This window comes from Phyllostomus hastatus, unplaced genomic scaffold, assembly GCF_019186645.2.
Source record: "Phyllostomus hastatus isolate PE091 unplaced genomic scaffold, TTU_PhHast_1.1 phas_contig_152, whole genome shotgun sequence".
In the NCBI taxonomy this organism is placed as follows: Eukaryota; Metazoa; Chordata; class Mammalia; order Chiroptera; family Phyllostomidae; genus Phyllostomus; species Phyllostomus hastatus.
The window spans coordinates 11,668,148-11,694,856 of NW_025333622.1; the positions used below are offsets into that span (position 1 = coordinate 11,668,148).

At 39.9% G+C, this 26,709-nt stretch overlaps 1 protein-coding gene across 1 annotated transcript in view; it reads right to left on the reverse strand.

Annotated features, from left to right (window-relative positions):
• GALNT8 (polypeptide N-acetylgalactosaminyltransferase 8) overlaps positions 1 to 19,469 on the reverse strand; it is a 51,128-nt gene extending 31,659 nt beyond the window's left edge. Inside the window, 5 exon segments of the mRNA XM_045830436.1 lie at positions 13,897 to 14,020; positions 14,023 to 14,193; positions 19,221 to 19,252; positions 19,254 to 19,341; positions 19,382 to 19,469. Coding sequence (XP_045686392.1) covers positions 13,897 to 14,020; positions 14,023 to 14,193; positions 19,221 to 19,252; positions 19,254 to 19,341; positions 19,382 to 19,469 — 503 coding nt within the window.
• Between the last annotated feature and the right edge of the window lie 7,240 nt (positions 19,470 to 26,709).

The window sequence follows — 26,709 nt, forward strand, 5'->3', positions numbered from 1 at the left end:
CTATAAATTTTGGGTTGTTGTGAGTTTATTTTCATTTGTTTCCAGAACCCTTTTGATTTCTTCCCTAATATCATTCTTGACCTATTCATTGTTTAATAGCATGCTATTTAATCTCCATGATTTTGGGGTTTGGGGTTTTGGGGTTTTGGGGTTAGTTTGGGGTTTTTTTCCTTCGGGTTGGTTTCTAGCTTCAGTCCCTTGTGGTCCGAGAAAATGCTTGGTATGATTTCAATTTTCTTGAAATTCTTGAGGCTTGTTTTGTGTCCTATCATGTGGTGAATCTTTGAAAATGTTCCATGTACATTTGAAAAGAATGTGTATTTAGCTTCTTTGGGATGGAGGGTTCTGTATATACCAGTAAAGTCCATTTCATCTAGGGTATTGTTCAATGTCTTTGTTGATATCTTTGTTGATATTTTGTTTGGAAGATCTGTCCATTTTTGATAGTGGGGTGTTAAAATCCCCCACTACAATGGTGTTGCTGTCCATATCTTTGTTGAAGTCCCCTAAGATTTTCTTTATGTATTTGGGTGCTCCTACATTGAGTGCATATATATTTACAATATTTATGTCTTCTTGGTGGATTCTTCCCTTGAGTATTATGAAGTGACCTTTTTTGGAAGTCTGTTTTGTCTGATATGAGTATTGCTACCCCAGCTTTTTTTTTCCTGTCCATTTGCTTGGAAGATTTGTTTCCAGCCCTTCACTTTCAGCCTGTGCAGGTCTTTTATCCTGAGGTGGGTCTCTTGTAGGCAGCATATATGTGGGTCATTTTTTCTTATCCATTCAGCTATTCTATGTCTTTTGATTGGAGCATTTAATCCATTTACATTTAAGTTTATTATTGATAGGCACTTATTCATTGTCTTTTATGTACGAGTGTTCCTCTCTCTCTCTCTCTTTTCCTTCCCTTCTTTAAAGCAGTCCCTTTATAATCTCTTGCAGAGCTGGTGTGGTGGAGGTGTATTCTTTTAGACTTCTTTTGTCTGGGAAGCTTCTTATTTGGCCTTCTATCTTGATTGAGAGCCTTGCTGGATAAAGTAGCCTTGGTTGCAGATCTCTGGTTCTTTTTACTTGGAGTATTTCTTGCCATTCTCTTCTGGCTTGAAGTGTTTCCATTGAGAAGTCAGCTGTTAGCCTTATTGGGGCTCCCTTGTATGTTACTTCCTATTTCTCTCTTGCTGCCTTTAAGATTCTCTCTTTGTCTTGAAATTTTGCCATTTTAATTATGATGTATCTTGAGGTGGGCCTCTTTGGGTTCCTCTTGATTGGGACTCTCTGTGTTTCCTGGATTTGTGTGACTTTTTCTCTCATCAAATTACGGAAGTTTTCCTTCATTACTTTTTCAACTAGGTTTTTGATCCCTTGCTCTTCTTCTTCTCCTTCTGGTATCCCTGTTATACGGATATTATTACGTTTCATATTGTCTTGCATTTCTCTTAATCCCTCTTCATTCTTTCTGAGCCTCTTTTCCTTTTCTTGCTCTTTCTGGATGTTGTTTTCTACTTTGTCCTCCAGCTCGCTAATCCGATCTTCTGCTTCATTGATCCTGCTTCTTATTCCTTCTACTGTGTTCCTCAGTTCAGAAATGGCATTCTTCATTTCCTCTTGGCCTTTGTTGAGAGTTTCTATTTCCTTTTTCATGTTTATATAGTTTGCAGTGAGATTGTTGTAGCTTCCCTCTAGTTTCTGATAGCTCATTGTGAGTTCATTGAACTTCCTGATAATCGTTTTGAACTCACTATCTGATAGTTGAGTTGCCTCTATTTCATTTAGCATTTTTCCTGAGGCTTCCTCCTTTCCCTTCAATTGGGGATTGTTTCTTTGTTTTCTCATTGTTCGTGGGTTTCTTCTTGTTAGCCTCTGTTTCTTAAATTGATCTGTTCTGGTTCCCTGTAATTATGGTGTGAACTTCTGTGGTAGAATACTTGTGAGATTCAGTGGTGCAGTCTCCTTCATGTATCCTGGTGTTCACAACTTCCCCCTACTCTTTTTTGTGATCAGTTGGAGGAGTAAGGCAAAATGGTATAAGACAGCAAGACAGTATACTATGATATTTACATTAGCAGCCAGTAGAGAAGAGATGGGTTATCCTTTGGCTCCTTATAGTATTAACCGTGATCATCCACCCACTATCCACATTTTAGAAAGGATGGAAAGAAGGTAAGACTCTTATTGGGAACAAAAGAATTGTTAGTTGGATCTAGAAAGCTGTGAGGCTGTGGGAGGTCAGATTCTAAGGTAGGGTTGGAATAAAGATTAGTAAATAGGAGTAGTGTGTAAAAGAATAGAGACAAGCCCCACAATAGCATAGTTCAGGAAATTGCAAAGTGGGCTGAGATCAGGTAGGGGTATTGAGTAGTATTTACAATTGTATGAACTAGGTCTTATTAACAGTAATAGTAAAGCGACAGTCTTGTGGCAGAATCAATGAGATCTAGATAACAAGAATAAAGAGTATAGAACCTTGAGAGGTGTATTAATGGAACACAGATGAAGGATAGTAACTTATCAACACCTTGTGACTGAGATACCAGGGGGAACCTATCAAATGACAGTATAACCAGCCAAGCAAAGAAGATTATACAGAAGGAAAAAGAATACCAAAATACTATTAAAATAAAAAAATGTCAGAAAAGTGAGAAAAAGATAATACAAATTTACAGTAACTTGCAAGATAAAAAAAAGGAAAAAAAGCAGAAGATGGAGTGCAGGAGAGATAAATTTGGAGTGGAAGGAATAATACTAGTGTTACAGGGTGCAGCCAAGAGGGGGGACCCCAAATGGGCATTTGAAATGGGGTCCAGAACTTAAGGTGTCCAGGAGATTTTAAGATGTCTCCATCCCCCCACCCAGGGTGTGGGTTGGGGGAAGGGACAAATGGAGCAAGGCCATTGAGATCTGTTTTGCATAGCAACAGCCTTGCAGCTACCCTCTGGTGTGGTCATTTAACATATCTATAGCCTTTGGCTGGTCGCTTAGATATGTTAAATAACTGTGATCATCTCTGAGCCAGGGGAATGGAAGTAACTTCCCCACCAACACGTGACTGGGGCAGATCCCCCCAAGCTACAGTGCCTGCGTGGGAGCTCAGAGAAGATTGGCTCCAGGACATGGGGCCACACCTGCCCAGACTCAAGATGGCAGCCCAGTAAAGCTAGAAGGATATGAATTCTGGCATGTGAAGCCGAGTTTGGGAGGAGTCGGAAATGAGGCTGCTGAGGAAGATTGGCCACGGGGATTTAAAACCCAGACTTGGCGGCCACTGAAAAAGAGAACCACGCGGCTTTGGCAGAGTGGGGACTCTCCCGTTCCCGCAGCCCTGAGAGAGAGAACCACGCGGCCTGGACAGAGTGGGGACCCCCGCAGCTTTAGAAGGGGGAACCACCACCTGGTTTTAGCAGAGATCCCGGCTACTCAGCGGAGGGTGCCGGGAACCCAGGGAGGTCTCCCAGTCGGATGGAGGATTAACTGGGAAGAACCAGAGGACTGCCTGAGCCATGGACTTCGTTTTTCCTTTCCTGAGTTACGGTACTCTGGACTGGGCAAAGGGGGAAGGAAGGAAGGACTGTGTCTGTTTGTGGGTGTTTTAAGGGACTTTGGGATTTTGATGAAGACATTAGGTCACTACTTTAAGTCTGTATAGCATTAAATAAACATTTCCTTTCCTTTTCACAAATCTCTGGCATTGAGAGACGTCTTTCCTCTGGCGGCGGACATGACGGACCTGGGGGCCTTTTAAATAACAGTATATTGTCCCAGGCCCCCTTGTTCTGTTCTGTAACACTAGGATGAATAGAAGAGAAACATAAGGGATTGAGAGATATAAAAATAAGAAGAATTGAAAAATAAAATGTCACTTAAAACACAAGATAAAATCAATCAACCAACAACAGCCACAAAAACAAAACAAAACAAAACAAAAAAACCTCTTCTTGGTTTCTAACTCACCAGACCAGTTTTTCTGTTTTTGCTGGCTTCAGGTGGCTGAGAAACCTTTGAAATGCTTATCACTCTTCCCAGCCAAATTCAGTAAGTCTCTCCAGTACTATCCCCAGGGCCAATCTGACTTTCCCCTACAGGACTCTGGGTGCTCCCAAGCACACTCACCTTCTGGAGCTCACTGCAGCATTCTTCCCAGCTCCAGGGTCCCCGCAGGGTTCCAGCTCTATGATCTCAGGAATCACCCACGACGTTTTGGGATTCACTGTGCCCTCTCTGGGATTTGTAAAAGGGTGCGCCCATTCACCAAATTTTTGAATTTCGGGCTCTAGGAATGCACTAAGTGCGTCGTCCCTTCCGGGTTCACAGCTAGAGAGTCAGGATTCCCAATGGGACTAGCACTTCCACACTTCAGCACCGCAGGTTCCAGAAACCTGAGAACGCCCACACCCTTTCCTGGATCGGGGCTGCGATGTCTGGGTTTTCCACTGATCCACACTCCCACCGGGCTAGGGGTGCGGGCGCACTTCCAGGCCGCCCTTGGTCAAGCCGGCTGGAGACACTCACTTCTCCCACGGCTCTGTGTGGGTGTTCACAGACCCTGGGTGATTTTTTTCCCCATTCCAACTGGTCTCTCTGTGCCTTCAAGCAACAAGGTCTCCCCTGGTGTTGCTCAACCCCCTATATTGAGGGGAGGGAGCAGCGACTCCCCTCTCCCAGGAGCCCTGAGGCAGACCCGGGAGCACCGGGCCTGGGGACTGCAACCCCCCTGGTCCCCCTCACCGATCCCTGGGTCTCTTTTGTCCTGAAGCAGTCTCCTTACCGTCTGGTTTTTCAATGATCGCAATAATTTTTTATGTCTTGTTTTCAAAAATGTTTCGGTAACCTAGGCCACTTGCTCTGTTTCTCCACTGATTTGCGAGTTTCCCTCTTCTTCACAGAAGCTGAGAAACACACTGCCTAGAGTAAAGCCACCATCTTTCCCCCACCTGCATATGTTCTTTGGGATGATGTCTAAGTCCTTTGTTTATTTTAAATTTAGTTACTTGTCTTTTTATTATTGAGTTGTAAGAGTTACTTACGTATTCTACATTCAAGTACTTTATTGGATATGTGGCTTGCAAATATTTTTCCATTCTGTGAGGGTTTTTTTTTTACTTTTTTGATTATATTAATTGCAGCAAAATATTTTTTCAGTTTGGATGTTCAACTTTTCCATCTTCTATTTTATCTCTTATGATTTGGTGTCATATCTAAAAACCACTGTCTAACCCATAGTCAAAATTTTCTCTTACAGTGTTTTCTTCCAAGAGTTTTATAGTTTTACCTCTTACATTTAAATATATGGTCATTTTGAATTACTATTTATGTATGTGTGATATAGGATTCCAACTTCATCTTTGTTGTATGTAAATCCCCAGTTGTTACAATAATATTTATTGAAGAAACTATTAATACCCCAAATGAATTGTCTTGGCACTTGCAAAAAAGGAAAACTTGCCTGTTTGTTTGTTTCTCTCTACTCACAATGAAAATTTTGGTGACCAGATGTGTATGAGGTTTTCCCATATTAAAGAATTCTGTGCCATCAACAGGGTGTCCTACAGTTTAACTCAGTTCTGACACTGTTTACCTGAAGTCATCAGATCCCACAAGTTATGGCCTCTGGCTCACAAGATTGCCCCCAACCCACTTCAGAGGCTAGTCACAAAAAGTCCAGGTTGTTACTTATGCTTCTGACCTACTACTAGTTGTAAATTCCCATGATCCTTCTGTTGGGGTTAGATTAAATTGCTAGAGGGTCTCACAGAACTCAGGAAATCAGTTTACTTACTAGAACACTAGTTTATTACAGAGGATATTAAAAGATATGAATGAATAGCCAGATAGATAGATAGATAGGTCCACAGGGGTCCCAAGCACAGAAGCATCTGTCCTAGTGGAGCCTGGGGTACAGCACACTGCTGGCATATGTATATATTCTTATTCACCAACCCAGAGACTCTCTGAATACCATTGTTCATGGATTTCTATGGAGGCTTCATTATTTAGGCATAACTGATTGAATCATTGGCCTTCCACTAAGCAATAGTTTCTTAGATATAACACCAAAAGTAAATGCAGTCAAAGAAAAAAGAAACAGATAAATTGGACATCATCAAAATTAAAAACTTTTGTGCATCAGAAGGCCATCAAAAAAGTGAAAAGACAACCAACAGGGGAGAAAACATTTGCAAATCATATGTCTAATAAAAACTTGTATCTAGAATATATAAAAAATATTTGCAACTCAACAATAAAAAGACAAATAAACCAATTTTTAAAGGACAAAGTCTCTGAATAGACATTTCCCCCCAAAAAGATATACAAATGGACAATAGGCACATGAAAAGATGTTCAGCATCACTAGACATCAGAGAACTTTAAATCAAAACCACAATGATACAGCATGTCACACCCATTACGGTGGTTATCATCGAAAGACAGATAATAAGAGTTGCCGAGGAGAAATTAGAAAAATTAGGCTGTCATACACTGCTGGAGGAAATGCAAAGGGATGCAGTAACTTCGGAGAACAGTCTGGCAGCTCCTTGAAAGGTTAACTGTAGACTTATCATATGACTCAGAAATTCTATTCCTAGGAATTCTATTCCTACTCCCAAGACAAATGAAAACATATGTCCACACAAAAACTTACACACAAACATTCACAGCACCATATTAGTCAAAAAGTGGAAACAATACACATGTCCATCAAATCATGAAGAGATACACATAACATGGCATATTGCTACAATAAAATGTTATTTGACAATACAGGAATGAAATATGATACCTGCTATAACATGAATGGTACTTGAAAACATTATGCTAAGTGGGAAAAGCCAGGCACAAAAGGCCCAATATTTTATGATTTCCTTTAGATGAAATGTCCAAAAGAGGCAAATCCTTATGTACAACAAGTAAACCAGTGGTTGCCAAGGGCTGAGGAAATGGTGAGTAAAAGGGGAGTGACTGTTAATAGGTATGGGATGTCTTTTAGAAATGAAAATGTTTAAAATGGATTATGGTGATGATGCAGAGTTCTTTGAATATACTAAAACCCATGAAACTGTATATTTTAAGTGAATGAATTATATGGTATGTGAATTATATCTCAACACAGGTATTATTGTTAAAATTATGAAAAAGAGTAGGACAAGCAGAAAAAGAACAGGCAATAAGAATGGGAAACAAGATGAAAGAGAGGGAAACCTCTATGAATTAGAATGAATGACAAAGAGAAATCCAAGCAGAGAACTGGAGGAAAAGACCAGGGGAGGAAGTAGAGCTGTAACTTCAGTGTGGCCTGCACAAATCCTTCCCTTTTCTCAGCCTTGGTTTCTCCACCTGTAAAATTATGAGTTAGACCCCTCATATTAGAATTCTCAAGGATGCATGTTTCTTTGACACTTTGGCACATCTCCAAGAGTCTACGTATTTGGATCAGTTATCTTTTTTGAGCTGCCATTATAAAATGGATTAAGAACAAAGACTGCCTAGTACTACCAAACCAATATTACAGGAAATGTTAAAGGAACTTCTTAAAAAAGAAGAACATAGTTATAAAAAATAATATGGCTGCTGGGGTCCAGCCTCGGCAGGTCTCAGGGTCCCCAAAGGAGGAACGGCTCAGGCGAAACAAGACAGACACCAGATGTGGTGCCAGAGGACAGGCAGTCTCTCTAGACCTGACTGACTCACTGAGAAAAAACAATTTTTATTTTTATAGGGGAGGTTATACAACATTCAATACATAATATGATTATTAAAACAAAAATGATTACCACAGAAATAATTTCTAAAAACACAGAAGGTTTTATAAATCAATCATATTAAACAAAGAAATCATTGAAAAGTACAGGAAGTCCCACAGATCACCCATATTAAATAATGGTTATTTTGACCAAGAGGGTCATTAATCAGATAGCCAATGAAGCTATACGAGCACAAACTTTTAAATGCTGATTATAATTAAATATCTATTAAGTTTCTATAGATTGATCTAAATCAAAGGGGTACAAGGAGTGATTTAAAAATTAGTTATTGTTTATAGAAATTAGATTGTCTAAATTAGATAAATGATTTTTTGCCTAGATCTATTAACTACATATCTAGGGGGGGGCCATATTATGTTTCTATGTACTAAGATTATTTTATTTAAATTAAAACTTCTTCCTCCTTTATTTACTTGGTCCCATCAATAACCACTCCTGACCAGGGCATGAGAATGGCAGTGATTCTAATAAATCTTGAGCTTTTGAATGCTGACTTCCTAAACGTTCCTAGCAATGGCCTTCTCCAGTGTTCTGACAGCTAGTCTGCCCATAGTTGAAATCTATCCTTAACTTTCCAGGTGGGGGGAGTGGGCAGCACCAGGGCTACCAGGGGCCCCCAGTTAGTGGTCAGCAAGTCACTTCATGCAGAACCAGAGGCATTGTGCAAGGTCCCTTGCTATAAAGCACAGGTGTCCAAAAATCCCACCACCTGATGCTAGTAGGGACAGGCATACGGGAAAAGATAGACAGGAGACCCAGCCACAGCCACTTCTGCTGTGAAGATGCATCTCATCCGTCCCAACTGTGTCAAGGGTCAGTTGTTGGACGGCCTCCAACATATGGCAGTAAATACATACTTATAATAACTTTAAATGTAAATAGATTAAGTTCTCTAATCAAAAGACATAGGGTAGATGAATGATTAAGGAAACAAGACCATAGAGATGCTGTCTGCAAGAGAGTCACCTCAGAATGAAAGACACACACAGACTGAAAGTAAAGGGATGACAAAAGATATTTCATGCAAATAATAATAAAAAACAGGGTAGCAATATTTATATCAGACAAATTAGACTTTAAAACAAATGCTATATAATAAGAGACAAAGAAGTACATTACATGTGATAAAGGGATCAATCACCCAAATTAGGAGCATCTAAATATAGAAAGCAAATCTTCATGAACATAAAAGGAGAGATCAATAGTCATAGTGGGAGATTTTAACCCCCCATTGATATCAATGGATAGATCTTCCAGACAAGGAAACAGCAGTTTTAAATGACACAGTAGACCAGATGGATTTAATTGATATTTTCAGAGCATTACACCCCAAAGCAGCAGAATATACATTATTATCAAGTGCACATGAAACATTTTCTAGGATAGATCACATTTTAGGACACAAAATAAGTCTAAATAAATTTACATTTGAAATAATATCAACCATCTTCTTTACCACATAGGTAAGAAACTAGAAATCAATTATAAGGAAAAAACTGAAAAATATACAAACACATGGAGGTCAAATAACATGGCACTAAACAATGAATGGGTTTACAATGAGATCAAGAAATAAAATGATACCTTCAGACAAATGAAAATGAAAATATAACAACCCAAAATCTATTGGACACAGTGAAAACAGTCCTAAGAGGAAATCTCAAGAAACAAGAAAAATCTCAAATAACCTATCTAACCTTACACATAAAGACACTAGAAAAAAAAAAAGCTCAGTGAATAGAAGGAAGGAAATAATAAAGAACAGAAATAAAATAATAATACAATAGATCAATGAAACCAAGAGATGGTTCTTTGAAAAGATAAACAAGATGGATAAACCTTTGATTTGACTCATCAAGAAAAGGAGAGAGAAGACCCAAATAAGTAAAATAAGAAATGAAAGAATATAAGTAACAAATGACACCACAGAAATATGAATAATTGTAAGAAAATATTATGAACAACTACATGTCAACAAATTGCACAATTAGTAAGAAATTGATAAATTCCTACAAACATACAATCTTCCAAAACTGAATCAAGAAGAAACAGAAAATATGAACAAATGACAACTAATGAAATAGAAATGGTAATAAAAAAACTCCCAACAAATAAAAGTCCTCAACCAGATGGCTTCACAGGTGAATTTTACCACATGTTCAAAGAAGAATTAACACTTATTCTTCTCATATTATTCCAAAAATTCAAGGGGAGGGAAGATTCCCAAACTCATTTTACATGGCCAGTATTATGTTCATTTCAAAACCAGATAAAGACACTATAAAGAAAGTAAATTGTGCACCAATACCCTTGATAAATATAGATGCAAAAATCTTCAACAAAATATTAGCAAACCAAATCCAGCAATACATTAAAAAGATCATGCCCCGTGATCAAATGGGACTGATTCTGGGGATGCAAGGTTGACACAATATCTGCAAATCAATTAGTGCGATACACCACATAAATAAAATGAAGGATAAAAATCATATGAGTCTGTCCAGAATGCATCCAGCCATGTAATATGAAAAATGGAGACATTTATTGAAGATACAAGATACAAGAAACAGTGGACACAGGGCAATAACTCCTCAGTCCCTTTCAAAGTAGGCACCTGGGACCTCACACAGTTCTCCCAATTGCCATCAGCTGTGCCATCATATTTTCCTGAATCTCATTCATGGTCTGAAATCTCTTCCCTTTCACAGGCAATTTTAGTTTTGGGAAAAGCCAGAAGTCACAGGGCACCAAATCTGGGCTGTGGAGGGGCTGAGTGACCTGGGTGATTTGATGTTTCACTAAAAACAGACTCTGCATGAAACGTGATGCATGAGTGGGCACTACAATGATGAACCTGCCAACCACCAGTTGCCCATAGGTGCGGCCTTCTGAATCATCTGAATAGTTTCCATGGAAGAATGTTCAATCTTAATGCAATATTGGATGAGGATTCATTATTCTGCTTGCTCAGTCATTTTGAATGTGATGGCCACACAGCACACATGCTCACTTAATGGCATCTACTGCCCCCACTGGCTAGCTAGTATGGTGAAGTTGTCATTGTTCACACATGCACATTCCAGTCCACTCTCCTTGACTGCCAGGTTACATGATCATATTAATAGATTCAGAAAAAGCATTTGACAAAATCCAGCACAAATTTATGACAAAAAAATCAGCAAAGTGGGAATACAGTGAATACCTCAACATAATAGAAACCATAAGTGACAAACCCACAGCTAACATTCTACTCAATGGGGAAAAACTAAAAGTGTTTTCCTTAAGATCAGAAGTAATCTGTGATCAGTGTCTATTCTCACCACTGTTATTCAACATAGTACTGGAAGTCCTAGCCAGAGTAATCAGACAAGAAAAAGAAAAAGTCATTCAAATTGGAAAGGAAGAACTATCATTTTTTGCAGATGACATGATACTGTAATTTAAAGAACCCAAAGGATTCCACCAGAAAACAACTAGAATTGATAAATGAATTCAGTAAAATAGCAAGATACAAAGTAAATATTTCAGAATCCATTTCATGTTTCTACACCAATAATGAAGTATCAGAAAGGGAAACTATGAAAAAAGCAATCCTATTTACAACTGCATAAAAAAAAAAAAGAACAACAAATGTAGGAATAAATTTAACCAAAGAGGAAAAAGACCTGTACTTGGAGAACTATAAGAAATTGAAGAAAGAAATTGAAAAAGATACAAATAAAGGAAAGCATATACCATGCTCATAGATAGTAAGAATTAACATAATTAAAATGTCCATACTACTCAAAACAATCTACAGATTCAACACCATTCCCACCAAAATACCACAGAACCAGAGCAAATAATCCAAAAATGTATGTGGAACCACAAAGACCCTGAATAGTCACAAAAAATCTTGAGAAAGAAGAGCAAAATTGAAGTATGACATTATATAATATCAAACTATACTACAAAGCTATAGTAATCAAACATCATGGCATTGACATAAAAACAGACAATATAGATCAATGGAACAGAACAGAGAGCCCATAAATAAATTCAAGCCTTTAAAATCAATTAATATTTGACAAAGGAGGCAAGACTATTCAATGGGGTAAAGACAACCTATTCAATAGATGATGTTGGGAAAATTGGATAGATACTAGCAAAAAAATGAAATTAGACCATCTTCTTACACTATACACAAGAATAAACTCAAAATGGATAAAAGAATTAAATGTTAGACTTGAAATCATAAAAATACTAGAAGAAAACATGGGCAGTAAAATCTCTGCCATTTCTCACAGCAATATTTTTTTCTAATATATTTCCTCAGGCAAGGGAAACAAAAGAAGAAACAAATAAATGGAACTACATCAAACTAAAAAGTTTTTGTATGGCAAAGGAAACTATCAACAAAACAAAACCACCCCCAAAAACAACCCCTACTGAATAGATAAGATATTTGTCAGTGATCTATCTGATAAGGGGTTAATGTCCAAAATTTATATAAAGAACTTATACAACAGAACACCCAAAAAACCCCAAACGTTCCAAATAAAAATGGGGAAAGGAACTGAATAGACACTTCTCCAAAGAAAACACACAGATGGCCAATAGACATATGAAAAGATGCTCAACATCACTAATCATCAGAGAAATGCAAATTAAAACAACAATGAAAAGATTAAGTGGTACAAATTGTTAGTTGCAAAAAAGCCACAGACATGTAGATTGTACCATGAAGAATATAATCAATAATGTCAGGATAATGGGGTATGTGGCCAGGTGGATGCTTGGGGTAGCAAGGGGACCACTCTAGAGTAACTGTTTTCCGGCCACTTTCCTGTACATCTGAAATTGGTGTGGAATGATATTGAATATAAACTGAGGTTGAAAGTTTAAAAAATAAACAAACAAACCATGATAAGATATTACCTCACATCTGTCAGAATTGCTATCATCAATAAATCCATAAAATCAAGGGTTGGCAAGGATGTGGAGAAGAAAGACCCTTTGTGCATTGTTGGTGGGAGTGCAGTGTGGTGCCCTCACTATGAAAAAGGTTTGGAGGGTCTTCAAAAAAAATTAAAAACAGAACTGCCTTATGACCCAGTTGTATTTGAAGAAACTCAAAACACCAATTTGAAAGAAGATATGAACCCTTGTGTTTGTTTGCTGCATCATTTGCAATAGCCAAGATACGGAAGCGACCCAGATGTCTATTAATAGACAAACTGATAAAAAAAGATGTGGCACATATATACAATGGAATGTCACTTGTCTATAAGAAATAATTAAATCTTACTGTTTGTAAGAGGACAGATGGACCAAGAAGATATTATGCTAAGTGAGATAAGTCAATCAGTGGAAGACGAATAGCATATGATTTCACTTAGATGAGGAGTCTAAAGAACAAAACAAATAAACAAAACAGAAATAAACCTATAGATAAAAAGACAGAATAGTGGTTGCCAGAAAGGAGGAGGGTTGCAGGACTGGATGAAAAAGGTGAAGGGATTAAGAAGTACAAACTGGGCCCTGGCTGGGTGCCTCAGTTGGCTGGAGCATCATCCAAAAGGTTGTGGGTTTGATCAGGGCACATACCTAGATTATGGGTTCCATCCCTGGTTGGGACATGTACAAAAGGCAACTGACCGATGTTTGTCTCTCACATCGATGTTTATCTCACTTTCCCCCTACTTTCTCTCTCTCTAAAAGCAATAAACATACATCCTTGAGTGAGGATTAAAGAAAAAAAAGAAATACAAATGGCATTTACAAAATAGTCACAAGGAGATAAAGTACAGCATAGAGATTATTATAGTCAATAATGTTGTAATAACTATGTATGGTGCCAGGTGGGTACTGGAATATTGAGGGGATTACTTTGTAAAGTATATGATTATCCACACTATGCTGTACACATGAATCTAATACAAAATATCTAATGTAAACTGTAATTGGAAAATAAAATAATAAAAAAACAAGAATTCTCTTCAGTCAGCCTGCCAAAACTTCTTAAACCCTGAACCCTTTGCCCACCAATTCCCCTCTTCCCCTACTCTCTTTTCAACCCTTGACTTCTCACTGCTCCCAAAACTCATCCCCAAATTAAAGCTCAGTGCCTAGAAAGCCCAACCTTGACCCTTCTTACCTGGAATGATGTGCATCTGGGATGGAATGATTCCGGGGCAACTGGTCACTGAGGTGAACATTGTAACCAAACTCTTGGAAGAGGTCGCGGGCCTTTTTCTGCTGGGCCTCAGAAAGATCTTTACCCACTGCTTGAAGAGCAGTGAGCCTGGAAAAAGTTCCTCTCTGGGTTTGTGTTTCTTTGTCTCACTTGCTTTGGCTTCCACTGCCTTTCCAACAGGGTGTTGTTCATATTTCACCCTCTCCAGGGTGTTGTCCACGTTTTGTTGTTCCTTCACAGCCAATTTCATACTTTCTTCTGCAAATGAAAAGCAGGGAAGAAAACATTTCAGCCAATTCATTGATAGGTTTTCTTGTCCAAATTTTAAAATTTATAAGCTCTTGGTTCCAGAGGATGCAATATGTCACAGGAACCAGAGTCGTGCAAGCTGTCCTGGCAGGGCGCACACTAGAACACACCTGTGTTCTTTCAGTTCTATCAGCTCTATCAAGACTTAGCTATCCTGAGTCCCATGCACTCAAAGTTCCTCTAGAGGTGCGATCTGAGAAATACATTGACAATAGCTAATGTTTTGCAGAATAAGGCCCAAGAACCACTTAATCAGAATTAGCTGTTGGATCATTTAAAATGCAGATATTCAGGCTTATCCCTGAATCAACTAAATCAGAATCTTAGGATCAGATAGGGGTAGGGGAAGATGCCAGAATCTGCACTTCTAACAAAATCAAAGAGTAAGTCTTTGGTACAATAAAATTTGAGAAGCATTGTACTACACTATCACTGGTTACCCCTTCCTAACTGCATGACCTTGGCCACGGTATTTCTCTTTTCGGTGCCATAGATTTACCAAGTACCTCAGAGAGTTGCTGTGAGAACTATATGGATTGACACCTATGAAGTGCTTATGACAGTGCCTGGCACACAATCGAGCTTGGATATTATTCTATTTTCTCTGGTTTCTCTGTTTCCTCTGCTTACGGGGTGGGAGGTGAGGGAGGATATTGAGAAGAGTGGAAAACTTAAAACTGTTATGATAGAAATGGGAATGAGAAGTGGTTTATGACACACAGAAGCACTGAGGATCTAGGAAAGGACTGGCTGAGGCGTGACCATGAATTTGAAGTGGCTCAGTTATGGGAATTTTTCCAGCAGTGCTCAGCCCTTGGGTGAAGGCACAGAGAAGATGAGCAATTGGTTTCACACGATGTTGGGAGGTTCTTAGGAGAGTACAAGAGAACAGGTGTGCAATAGAGTTGCAGATCACGGCAAGAGAAAAGCTGGAGAAATGTTACTGTTGCCCAGAAAACTGAATGAGTATGCTGCAGAGTCAGTAGGTTGTGATCAGCAAAGCACAGCATGAATTCGTCATTTCACAGGTGAGCTGTTCTGGATGATGACAAAGTCCAAAATACACCCTAGAAGTGTGAAGTGGGATGGACATAATGGACTGTGTAGGTGGGAAGGCAGAAGTGTTCAATGGGTCACCCACAGGACACTGCAGTGGCCTACTGTCACTGCAGGATTGAGGGCAGGGACAAGTGCTGTGAACCAGGAGCCACAGCAAAGTCTATAATGAGTGAGAAAGCTCGTCAGACAGGTCATCAGAAGAAACCTTAGAGGGCAGCCAGGTTTACATAATAAAGTAAAGAGCTATTACCACAGCTGTCTGACTCTCTTCTTTTTGCAATGGCAACCAAACCTACAGCCCGTTAATATTTCCCAAGCCCAACATCGATTATGACACTCATCAGCATTAAATCCCAAAATGGTAAGCAAGATGCTCCACCACTTAGTTCCCCGGTAATTGTCCCTTAAGCCTACACTAAATCACAGCCAGACTGATAGGATCACCTTTAGGCCATGTAGTACATTCTTGCAAGTTAAAAGAATCACCCCTTTGTTGGATAATTGCAGTGCAGGCCCACTAGATTGGCCAGCAGACAGTTTAATCATGTGAATTTCCTCTGGGCAGATACAGCCCCAGCCACAGCACGTGACTGTGTGAGCAGATCATGGGCTAAATTTCAGCTACGTATACAGCCCCTTAAAAGGAAGCAGGAAAGTCCTGCAACTGGGATGAGGGCATGTCTGGAAGGTGGCATAAAGCTGGCCCAAGGAGAAGGAGAATCAATTAGAACTGCTTAAGGCCAAAAAAAAGGAGAATCAAAGCAAACTCAGAAAGAAAACTTAATGGTGGGTCTTTCAAAGAAGGCTCATGTGACTACCTTGCATATTTGCTCTGGTAGAAAATAAAAGTGACAGCAGAATTTTTAAAATATTCCAAATTGAATAGCATTTTTATTTAGACTCTTCTGTACTAAGCATACAGGGGTCACAGGGTAGCCTTGAGTTCTCTGTTCCTTTAAATTCCCCTATGTTCTTTGGGGGACATCTGATTTTTCTCTTTTATTCATTGCTGTCAGTGGGAGACTGTTTGGACCTGCACACCCTGGAGTCAATTTGAGGATGTAAGTGCTGAGTTCAGCAGGTTGAATACAGTGTTCCTACACCATCCCTATGACTTACACTGAAACTTTCCAGGACCCAAAGGGGACACATCAAATGTCATCATTCTGGTGGGGCTTTAAGATTCCCTGGGGAGACTCCAGAAAATTGGTCAGCAAATCCTCTCACAATAGGGATATCATCACCACCATATCTTTGCTTTTGTTCTCTGTGACAGTTTACATAATTTGTGTAAACATCTTTATTGACCTATAATGTCCTCTAGCCTTCTTGGAGGCAATGAGCAACCAGGATAATTCATAACTGAACAGCTTTCAACTTCAGGAAGCCCTTCAGAAAAGGAGCACATTTGTGATCTGGAACAGGGTCCAGAAGACATTTTGAAATTCATATCAGGTGGTAAGGAGTCCCTGACACCACATCATTTTAAAGTGAATAAAACATGGGGAGCATCAAAAATAATAAGAAAAGCAGGAACTGGTCATTGCAGGAGGAAAGGGAGTCCACCCGATGGCTCCAGGTGACTTGCTGAAGCATACTGGTTTCCAGCGGAAGGAACAGAGAGCCAGGCTGCAGGCAGAACTCCTGCTAGTTTAAAGCCTGAGGTGGATGAGCCCTGGGGTTGGGTGTGGTCTGGGAACTCTACCAAGGAGTGACAGTGACCTCTCGGGTACACAGGCATCCTCCTGGTGAAGCTACACTGAGCATATACGCAAGCGAATGTCCAACTCAGCCTATGTGCTCAAAGCCAGGGCTTCAGAGCGGACAGCCATCTTTGTTTTTGCCCTGTATCACTCACCCCTCCACCCCAGCTGCCTGTCCTCTGTCCTCTTTTTCCTACACTCATCCATGCATTTACTCAACCACTTAATTTCTATGTGCCTGACACAGGGGATAAAGTGGTAAGAAACTCTATGAGACATTCATGAAATCAGCTCTTCCAGAAAATTGTACCACAATAAAATATGATGAGTCCTATGAGGGAGGATGTGGAAGGTGCTGTGGTGCTTTCTGATTCCTTCTGTGTGCTCCTTCCCATCATGTTCCCTTTTCTCTTCTTGTCTCCATATAAATTCTTTCATTCTCTTGCCCTGGACACTTACTTTTAGCTCCCTTTTTTGTCCTTATCTCTTTGGTCCTCTATTGTCCCCTTTTTCTCTCTTCCTTTTCCTGATTTCCTCTCTTCCTTTTTCTCTTCCTGTCTGTCCTCTCATCTATCCCTCTGCCTCACTCTGAATGTGGACAATGCTCAGATCTCACTTTAAAAGACTCTTTCTTCAGCTCCAGCTCCCACACACCCACACCCACACATTTATGCAGTCACTTCCCTGCTCACACATTCAAGTCCCTTTAGGGGCACAAGCATTCAAGCCCTGTCACTTGGGATCAGGGAATGCATGGCTGCTTCCCCTCACTGGAGTCAGATTTTGACATACATAAAATTCATAGGGGTCAGAGCCAGAATTGAAAACAGGCCCCAGAATTCATGTGAAGAAGTTTACATTTGGTGGACCATGAGGGCATTATGTTAACTGAAATAAGTCAGTCAGAGAAAAGACAAATTTTACTCATATTAGGAATCTAATGAACAAACTGAAGGAACAGGGGAAATGGAGACAGACTCATATGTGGAGAGCAGGATGACAGCTAGTGGCGGTGAAGGTTGGGTATCAAGGGATTGAGCAAAAAGGAGAAAGGACTCATGGACATGGACAACAGTGTGGTGATTGCTGGGGGGCAGGGCCATATGGGGACTAAACCGTAATGGAAAATAATAAAATAAAGATTAAATAAAAAATAAAACAAAACAACATAAAAATGGGAGGGGGAAATAAGCACATAGATATAGAGAACAGATTGGTGGTTGCCACAGGTGGGGATGGGGGAGGTAGGCAAAATGGGTGAGAGGGGTCTGAAGGTATAAACTTCCATTTATGAAGTAAATAAGCCCTGGGGATGTAATGTATGGCATGGTGACTATGTTTAATAATTTAATTTCAAATATGCAATTCCGTATTGTATATTTGAAGTTACTGAGAGAGTAGATCTTAAAGGTTCTCATCATGAGGAAAAAGGTATTTATGATTATGTGTACTGTGATCATTTCACAGTAATATTTCACAAATATTGAATCATTACACTGTACACCTAAAACTAATATAATGTTATGTGACAATTACACCCCAATAAAAAAAGAAGTTAAAATTTGACACACATATGTTTATAGAGCACTTTCTGCATACATTTCACAACTGTGTGAGATCAAGTAGGTAGTCTCGTCGTTACCACTTACACACCAGGAACCTGCAACTGAGAGAGATATGCACTTGCTTCAAGTCACACCATCATCGTGGCCATGTCAGGATTCCATCCAGGTTCTCTGACTAGCTCCCAGTAGTCCCTGATTGCAGCTCACAGCAAAGTGGAAGTGAGGCCTTTGCCCCAGAGATCGGCATGTCTATTTACCTGCCCTGCCACACAAAGACCTAAGAATAGGGCTGTGCCTGGATATTCCTGGGCCGCTTGGGGGGCGTTCGTCTGAGCCTCAGACTCCCTGGCTGCATGTGTGTGCTTGTGATTGTGAGTGTGTGCAAGTGTACACACACACCACTCAATGTACCCTGCTCTTCTCCCCTTAACAGTTTCCTGATTCCCCCTAATTCTCAATACTTACCACCATTTGGAAGCATAGAATTCAATGTCAGATACTAAACTGAGCAACTGAGAGGTGAAAATGTGGCCTCTCACTTACTTTTTCTCCACACTCCTTTTTTTCTAAGTGTCCTTAAGCATGCACTCATGCACACACACACACACACACACACACAATCCCCTCCAAGTTAGTGTTGTGAACTTACTCAGATACTGCAAATCCAACTTCAAATGAGAGTCTCTTTATCACGATCCCATCCCAATCAGACACAGGCAAATAAAGCTCCTTTTGGGCACTAACCAGAATCAACTTTTGTAAAGTCGATTATTAAATAAATAAATAAATACCATTTTATAAAAAACACTATTTTATAAAATACCAGGAGGAGATGGTAGGCAATAACCAGAGTAAGCCCAATGCAGACAACTTTGCAGACATGTCTCCTGAGCATCATACTCTGTCTCTGGCTCTGCCACACCTGCAGGGCTGGGTGTGTCACTGCTCAGGCAAACTAAAGATCAGAATCAATGGAGCCCCGTCTCTGCTGGATGCATAGATGACACCCTGCCTGCTGAACCAGATGTTCTCCAACTGGGAAAGCTGCTACAAGCTGCCTGGCTTCTCCCTGAGCAGTATCAGGTGTGTGGAGTATATGATAGCAGCCATCCAGTGACTGGCAGGCTACCTGGGCACACCTCACACTGTGTCAGAAGTCAAGCTCAACAAACTTGAGGAGAGACTTTTTTGCTGGTTCCACCAGGAAGCAGGTAGATGAGCTGAAGGTGGCCCCAGAGGCGAGCCCAAGGGGATGGCCTACTTCACCGATCCCTGCCCTCTGCTGTCACCCGCACAGCGCTGCACACCGAGGCTCTACACTGATCCAGCTTCCACACCTCACACTCACTGTGTTTTGGATAAATCATCTAATTGTCATCATCGTGGATTAAACACTTGAAATTTTTCCCAGACCAGAAAGTTTAAGGTTCTCAGTCAAATGTTGGGTCCTTCTGTAATCATATTTCACACCCTGTCCCAGATTCTGGAACTCTTTAGTAGGTTCCCAAATACAACATATGCTGACAGGAGCTGAGGCAGATATTTAGATTAAAATAAAGAAAAAGCAGGTAGAACATTAAATAAATATATAAATAACATTTTTCATCAGTCTTTCCCATGCCCTTGCCTACAAATTAGAGTCAAAATACATTTAAAAATGCATAATCACCTTTGTCTCATTCAAAAAGGAGTAGACCACTTATCTCTATTCCTCCCCACTAGGGGCAAATATAGACTCTAGACACTACACATAAAACAAACAAAAGAAGACTCTGAAAGGCGGAGAAAAAAGGGCAGACCAGCTAGAGATCCAGGAGCCAAGGACAACACAGCAATGAGTTTCTTGGGTTTTCTTTTTGCCTATATATCCTAGATTGAATGTTAAATAGGTTGCCAAACTGTAAACACCAACAAGTAAAGACAATAAAAGCCCCCAAGAAAATCCTGTTCTCTCTAGACAAAGGAGCAGGAAAGGGACAGCCTAGCACGGTGGAAAACATTAAGAACTGTTTACTCCAGCCAAACACCACTGAAAAATCTGTTGTACCAACTCCATCCCATCAACAAAGGCCATGTGAGGAATTTTGACTTCCATCCTCACCCCCAGCTATGATGAGGTGCCTCTTCCTTCACCCTCTTTCTCTAGGATGGGGACCTATGGGAAATTACAATTTTTATCCTTTCCCCCATGATTTCCAGTAAGGAAATCATAATGAAGTGGCCCTCCTTCTCTCAGCCAGTTGGTGTCAACAGAGGCCTAGTGAAGAATCTGAATTTCCTTCCCCACCAGCAGTAAAGGTACCCTTATCTCAGGTATCAATGGAGACAAAGTGGGACGCCTGGACTTCCATAAGGTCTAACTTACAGCTACTGCTCCAGAGCTAAGGGCATAACAGAGACATTAGAGGTCACACAGTCTTTGGGAACACAGGAGTTTGGCTTAGTCATAATGGAGAGATCTATACCAAGCACCCTGGGTATTCTGCTAAGACACAAGGAAAACCACTACTTAAGGGTAACAACCATGCCTTAGGAACAGGGCTACTCTAAGCCTGCTCTAACAAAGCCTAAAAGCAAGTCTCAACCACATCCAAATGAGTTGCCAGTATGTTAATAACCGGAACAAAACACTCTTAAAACAAAGACAACATAAACCAGATGCTTTACAAGGATTCAGTCACAATGTCAATGATACAATCGCAAATTACTGGACATCTGAAGAGGCAGAAAAATGTGACAGATAAAAAAAAGTCACTAGACCAGAAGATGACCCAGGTGTGGTAATTAAACAACTTTAAAATGTCTATCATAAAAACATCCAAAGATTTAAAGAAAAAGATGGACATAATGAGTGCAGAGAGGGAGAATTCTCAAGGAAAAAGTAGAAACTCTAAAATTAAAGAAGCAAAGGGAATTCTGAAACTGAAATTTTTGATATGTAAAATTAAAGTTTCACAGGATAGATCTAGCAGCAGATTGGCAACTTTAGATTAAAAAAAGGCTTTGAATTTGAAGATATACCAATAGAAACTATCCAATATGAAGAAAATAAGGAAGAAAATTATTTTTAAAAATAGACTCAGTGATTTGTGAGACAATATCAAGTGGTTTATTGTAATTGGAGTTACAGAAGGACAGCAGATGAAGAATGAGGCAGAAAAAATATATAAAAATTAATGAGGAAAATTTGCCAAATTTAGCTTAAACTAATCAACCTATAAATATAAGCAGCTCTTTAGCAGAAGTTTTTATTTTTTTAAATTTTAATGTAGTTTTTTCTATTACCGTTTAGTCCCCTTATACCCCCTCCCTCCATAATTGCTGCACTGTTGTCCATGTGTCCTTTTTCCTTTTTGCTCAATCCCTTCACCTACTAAATGCCTCCCCTTAGCTGTCAAAAACACATATAGGTACATAGGAATAAAACTGCTGGGGAAAAATCTTAAAGGCCACTCTAGAAGCAATAATATGAATAGTATGCAGGCTAGAAGACAATGGAATAGCATCTTAAAAACTAAGGAGTGGGGGAGTCCACCTAGTATCTTATATCAAACTAAAATATCCCCAAAGAAATAATGACATTTTCAGATACATGAAAACTGAATCAGTACATTTGCACTATAATAAACACTGAAGAAAATTCTTCAGACTGAAAGAAAATATCACTAAAAGGAGTCTCTAATCTATGGAAAGGAATGAGAAGCACTAGGAAGAATAAATAACATGCCTCAATACAAGAAATTGTATCTTTTTTCTTCTTTTAATGACCTCGAAAGACAAATGATTGGTCAGAGTAGATACAGTGACATTGTAAGATGGAATCATAATGTATGTAGAAATTAAATATGTGACAATAGCATAAAGAAAGGGGAGGTAATGAAATTACATTGATATGAGGCTCCAACATTTTGAAACATTAAGTATAAAATTATAATATATTAACTCTAGGTAGGACTATGATAAGGACACATTTTATTATCACTAGAGCAACCAAAAGAACATAGCAAAAGTGTGTATCTGAAAAGATAATAGGGAAATTAAAAAAATAACAACAAAAAAGAATATTTGGTAAACAAAAAAATATAGGGGAAAGGATAACTGAGAAACAAAAAGAACCCAAATGAGATAAATAGAAAACAAATCACAGATGGTGTTGAGAGAGCTGGACAGCTACATGCAAAAAAATGAAACTCAAGCACCAACTTACACCATACACAAAAATAAATTCAAGGTGGATAAAATATTTAAATATAAGCCTTGACACCATTGAAGTCCTACAGGAGAATGTAGGCAGGAAAATCTCAGATATTTCACACAGCAACATTTTCAAGGATATGTCCCTTACAGCAAGGGACACAAAGGAAAGAATAAACAAATGGGATCTCATCAAAACAAAAAGCTTCTGCGTGGCTAAAGATAATGGTATTAGAATAAAGAGACCCAACCATATGGGAAAACATATTTGCCAATGACACCTCAGACAAGGGTTTAATCTCCAAAATATATAAAAAACTCCTACGACTCCACTCTAAGAAAGCAAGCAACCCAATTAAAAAATGGGCAACAGACTTGAACAGACACTTCCCCAAGGAGGACATACAGAGGATCCAGAGACACATGAAAAGATGCTCAGTATCGCTAGCTATCAGAAAGATGCAAATTAAAACCACAATGAGATACCATCTCACACCTGTCAGGATGGCTATCATCAATAAATCAACAAGTGCTGGCCAGGATGTGGAGAAAGGGGAACACTTTTGCACAGCTGGTGGAAATACAAACTAGTGCAGCCACTATGGAAAGCATTATGGAGATACCTCAAATATTAAAAATGAATCTGCCTTTTGACCAAGTAATCCCACTTCTGGGAATATATCTAAAGGAACCCAGAACACTAATTTAAAAGAACATGAACACCTCTATGTTCATTGCAGCATTATTTACAATCATGAAGATATGGAAGCAGCCAAAGTGTTCATCAAAGGACAAGTTGCTTTATCTCAGCCATAAAAAATTTTACCTTTTGCAATGGTACAGATGGACCTGGAGAACATTGTGCTAAGTGAAACAAATCAGTCAGAGGACAAATACCATATGATTTCATTCATATGTGGAATCTAATGAACAAACTGAACTAACCAGCAAAACAGAGATGGACTCAGATGGAGATCAGGTGACAGCTAGTGTGGGGGGGAGGTTGGGGTGGAGGGACTCAGCAAATACAAAAAGGACTCCTGGATATGGACAACAGTGTGGTGATTGCTGGGGCAGGGGTATAGGCGTATTAGGAGACTAAAATGGTAATGGAAAAAATACAATAAAGATTAAAGATTAAAAATAAAAACATTTCTTCAGTTGTCATTAAAAAATAAAATCATTTGTTATGCAAGGTTCTTTGGAAATCCAACCATCTCACTCTCTTAAACAATCTTCTTCCAACTGACTTTTCTTGTGAAGCCGACGTCACACAGCTTGCTCTAGCTTCACACAGAACTATAAAGCCTGACCACCCTTTCCTTTCCTTTTCCACTTCCCACTGTTCCTGGTTGTAGGGAAAACAGTGCTGGACAGAAGATGTGTCTGGTACTGCGGCTGCCACTGACTTTCTGGCACCTGGCCTTTTTGTGGCTGTGTGAAAAAGAGGAGAGTCTACTTCACAGGGGTGTGCTGAGGAGTAGCAAACCGGTGAGGGAGCCCTGGGCCTACCACAGGGCAGCATGTGGTCCTCCTTGGATCTCAGGTTCTTTCTGCTGCTTCCTGGTCCAATAAGGTGGCCACTTGCCTGGATCAGGCCACCAACAAGTTTCCTTGGGCATACAGAATTTTTTTTTCTTTAAAAAAAATTTAGTGGTCAATATTTAAAAATAAATAGGTTTCACACCATTTTGAAAACTAGATTTCAGCTTCATTTGAACAACTGGGGATCTGGCAACAGTGACCATCGGGGAATAAACGTCTGGAGGGAGCAGGAGGGTTGCCCGGCACCCCAGGGCCTTTGTTACAGTCTAACGCTGAAGCAGAAGGAACAAGCACAACTCTCATAACAGCTAGAAAGTGAACATGTGTTAAAGACTGTTTAATTCATTGATGAGCAAAGTGGTGAGGTTCAAGAGAGAATCCAGCCATCAGGAACATTGAAATAAATGTGTCATTGAGGGGAAACTTAGAAAGTTCAGCTGAACCTCTGTGGACAGAACGGAAGTGTCCATAGACACCATGACTTTGCATTACAGGGCTGTGAATTAGCTCCCATAGAGTCAGAATCAGGGAGCCCAGACATTGTCTGGTCAGTCTAGACTCCAGACAACACAGTTTTCCACTAAAGTACGAATTTCCCCTGCACTTCTATTTCCGGTCATACAGTTTATGGACTGCCTGGCCCAGAAGTGTTTGTTCACCCAGATCCCAGAGATGTCATTTCTCTAGTTTTTATTCAGTGTCTTCAGCGATGACATGTAGAGACTGGACTAAGGAATCTGTACATTCCCTTACAACTTCTTAATTTGAATTTCTTTAGTGCTGCTTCCATCCAACATCCCCTCCCCTCCACACACACACACATCACCTCCATAAATTATTTATTCCTGTTCAGCCCAGCAGGCCCTTATTGGTGAGATTAGCTACTTTAATTTGTACTGAGGTGTTAATGGGTTATGTTTTATTAATATGATACTTTATCCTCTGCAACCTCTACTTTTACAGCTTCAGTTATCATCCCAAACCATCATCACTTTCATGAAAACACTTCACAGAATCCAGTTTAAACATGTTGCCAAGAAGGGTCAAACACCCATCAGTGAAGACCCTCACCCTTTTCCTCAATCCCCACCCACACTTGGCCGAGTTCCAGAGACAGGACGACCTCTGTTGGTAAACTGGGGATGAAGACAAGTGAAGGCTGGGGAAAGTAACCAGTCCCTCAGTTTTCCTGCAGCCTACCAGTTAGGGTTGTCATTACTGCACAAGAGTGGATACCCTAGTGACCAAACTGACCTATTCTAACGAGATTTTATTACAAAACTGAAACTGTTGTTACCTGAACAAGACTGAAACAACGTGGACTCAAGGGGAGTTTTCACCCAAGAGTAAGGAATCCCTACCGCATCCATCCATCCATCCATTAAGTGCCAAGTAGGTACGTAGCCCTCTTTTAAGTGTTGAGGTATAGCAGTAAATATGACAAGAAAAATTCTTTCATATGGTTTACTTTCTAGTAATTACATAAAAGTTGAGACAAAAAATAAAGTTGCATTTCCAATACATAGCAAATGTTTTTTCAAATGCATATATGAAATAATGTATAGTAATATGTCATATATTACTATTTCAGATTACTATTACTATATTACTATAGTACTATATTACTATTTCAGATATGATATCATATTACTATCAACCCAGACTAGCCTGGTGTTTGAGGCTCATCCCCCATCTGTGTTCTGAATTCTTTCCCTTCCACTGTCCTCCAGGACCAGGCAGCACAATGCCGGCACCACCCCAGGGCTCATCAGGTTTCTGAAACCTTTGCATCCCCTGACCAAGAGGGGGGTCATTCCTTACTGTTCCAGCAGCCGACTCAACTTCAGACAGGCTTCTTCCTAACTTTAGGCCTCTGACCTCCCTAAGAGCATTTTCTTTAGAAACTTGTAATTCTCTGCTCCTTAGAGATGGACATAAATCTTTTAAAAAACCTCTTGCCAGCTTTATAACCCAGGAATGTCTTTCTCAAGGACCTGAGAGCCATTCCTTTGACATGAAATTATCAGAGAGGCAGCACCCGCATCTCCCTCTCCTGCAGGAGGCAGGAACCTAACTTCAGTGGATGGTGGGCACCTGCTCCAATCTGCAGGACTACCTCCTGTCATACAGGTAAGGGTGGTTCACTGTTCCTCTGGATAAAGCCAGTTAGCAAATATAAATGGCCTAAAACTTCCTTGCATCCCAGCTCTCACAGAATCCAGAGGGCTAATGTCCTCCACCACTTTCCCCCCAGCTCACTCCAGGCCCTGAGAACCCACCACTGCTCAGCACAGCTGAGCTCAGACTTTGTTCTGGCCTTTAATTGTAATAGTACTTTCCCTCCCTTACAATAATCCTTGCAGATAAATGTCTCACCTTACTAAGTCTGAACATGTTTG